The sequence below is a fragment of the Montipora foliosa genome, chromosome 12, assembly GCF_036669935.1.
Source record: "Montipora foliosa isolate CH-2021 chromosome 12, ASM3666993v2, whole genome shotgun sequence".
NCBI classification, from domain to species: Eukaryota; Metazoa; Cnidaria; class Anthozoa; order Scleractinia; family Acroporidae; genus Montipora; species Montipora foliosa.
Genome location: NC_090880.1, coordinates 23,082,649 through 23,085,148, shown reverse-complemented (window position 1 = coordinate 23,085,148; position 2,500 = coordinate 23,082,649). Strand labels below are relative to the sequence as shown.

Sequence of the window (2,500 nt, the reverse complement as noted above, 5' to 3'; positions counted from 1 at the left end):
CAAGATTGAAATTGTGTTCTACTGTCGAACGCAAAAAGAAGAGATTTTCACAGACTCGTGTTGGTCTGTCTGGAAAGAAAATGTTTCAAAATAAATGTATCAAATAAATAAATCAGCTTGCCCAATTTTTTTCTTTTCCTTGCCTATTTCAAATCGCGAAGAATATACCTATATCAACGAATTTCTCTGACCTGTAATTTTATAAGCAATTTGCAGCCCTCTTTTCCTCACTTCAACAAAAGCTATCATTCTAATTTAAATCCTGCCATCAAGAAGGAGTACTCTATGTTCCTAGCTTCGCCTCTGAATCGGAGCTTACGGAACCCTCATTTGTTACATTGAACACACGCGCATTCTAAAATCCCATGAGATAGGCTTTGTAATGAAATTTTGGCTGTATCAACGGAGTTGATAATGTAAAATTGACCACCGTACAGAGATTCTAAAAGGTGATGTTTCGAGCGTTAGCCCTTCGGATTCGCTCTGACGAAGGGCTAACGCTCGAGACGTCAGCTTTTAGAATCTCTGTACGGTGGTCAATTTACATTATCAACTCCGTTGATAAAACCAAATTTTTGTATACTACTTCCCCACCGACGTAGCACCACAGTTTCTTTAGAAACTACCCCTTCATTCATTTGTAATGAAAAACTGAGTTGAACAGGCTTTCTTTTCGAGTTACATTAATTAATTAAACTTTTGACGATTACCTTTCAAAATCCCCTATTTGTTTAGAAAAATTAGCTAATTTCAAAGTATCAAAGTATCAAAGTATATCGTGTTTTAGTATAATTGTATAGGCGATTATTGAAAGTTCTCTGCGCTGATTGGTTTCAATTGAGTTGATCATGATTACGCGATAATCACCCACGAGGTTCTTTCGTGGCCGGGTAGCTTGTCACGGATAAAGCCGACTTTTTTTGTGCCCAAATGTTATTTGATGTGCCAAATTGAGCTTAGAAACTGTCGAAATAAAGTGTTGTCTTGTTCCGTTGGCACATTTAAATGATAAAAAGAATTTTGTCAACAAATGTGTTTTTTGTCCTCACCTTTCCTGAAGAGATGTTAATTAGTGATCTAAATACAAACGTCATGCTTGTGGCCAGCTATCCCAAACAGCCGATACATGAAATCATTTTTGGAGTCATCTCGTCAACAAACCAGTGAGTCGCCATACAGAGCTCTTGATTGTTTTCTAAAATCGGTTCCGAAGGACTCGCAATAAAAGGCAAATTTATCATATCATATATCTTTATATACCCTCGGATTTTAGAGTAGCTTAGTGTAGCTAGTATCTCCGAGCATCTGCCCTACCAACCATGATACACCACAGAGAACAGACCACAATTCCGGCAACTCCATGTCCCGCTTTTTGCAAATAGTGTGTGGGTTTTTTTACGTCCCACAGGATTATGAACATTGAAGGGTTGTGAGAAGGGGCCTATGGTTTATCGTCCTTATCCGAGAAGACTAGGAGATAGTCTAACCATTTGCATATGCTGTTCCGGACGATTTCACGTAGTTTCAAGGCGACAAAAACGGTAACCTTTCGAGACGATTTATTCTCAACAAACGACAACGACGTAATATAACACAAACTCAAACAGTACCAAGGTAACGCAACGTCTCAGCGTGCCCGAATCTTGGCTCGAACATCCTCCCCCTCGTGTTCGACGGCGGGGCTAGGCGACGAATACTACTTCGCACTCTCAAGTAAACACAGTTTAACGACAGGTCGGGTGTAGGTACCGGTCTTGGTGCGAACTTCGGCTGCTCTTACTCTCCCGTCGTCCCCAGGGAGCGCTCTTAGCACACGTTCTAACGACCAACACCCACGAAGGGAGTTCTCGTCGACGACCAGTACAAGATCTCCTTCACAAACATTACGAGCATCCTTCTTCCACTTCAGGCGTTCCGACAACGCTGGTAGGTATTCCCGGAGCCAACGTTTCCAAAAGTGTTGGGTCATAACTTGTGCGTGCTTCCACCTCTTTCGTGCTTGTTACTTGTACATTACAAACGGAGGTGATTGTGCATTACAATTAGACGCGTTATCTCGTGCTTCGGATCCAGTATCAAAGGGTATCGAGTCTCTTCAGGAATGGGGGCTTTACGTAGGCGACCGCCTACTCTCAAGCATTCTGCTTCATCGACGTAGGGGTTAAGGGCGCTGAGTCTGCTTCTAACTGGTAGTCGCTTGTTTGCTCTTAAGGCTTCAATGTCAAGATGAAACGAGTCTCTATGACTTTTTAGCACAGCGATCATCTCTGCGTTGTGAGTTTCTGTGACAGTAAGAGACGACAGAACGCAATACTTTGCCTTTCTTTTACAGTTTTCGACGAAACGACAAATCCACCCCAGGACACGACGGAATCTTGTCCAGGAGGAGAATTTCTCTGGGTTTGGAAAGTAAGCTCTTATATCGCTAACAGATGTATGCCCTGACCACTAAGCTTTGTGTTTGTCACTTCATCATCATTTTCACGGAGGGGTCCAATAA

At 42.2% G+C, this 2,500-nt stretch overlaps 1 protein-coding gene across 1 annotated transcript in view; it reads right to left on the bottom strand.

Annotated features, from left to right (window-relative positions):
- Positions 1 to 1,554: 1,554 nt before the first annotated feature.
- LOC137981030 (uncharacterized) overlaps positions 1,555 to 2,500 on the bottom strand; it is a 5,591-nt gene continuing 4,645 nt past the window's right edge. The window contains exons 1-2 of the mRNA XM_068828400.1: positions 2,447 to 2,500; positions 1,555 to 2,414 (exon numbers count right to left, since the gene is read on the bottom strand). The exon at positions 2,447 to 2,500 is cut by the window's right edge and continues 4,645 nt beyond it. Of these exons, the coding sequence (XP_068684501.1) occupies positions 2,014 to 2,414; positions 2,447 to 2,500 (455 nt within the window). The 3' untranslated portion in view covers positions 1,555 to 2,013. The remainder of the gene's footprint in view (positions 2,415 to 2,446) is intronic.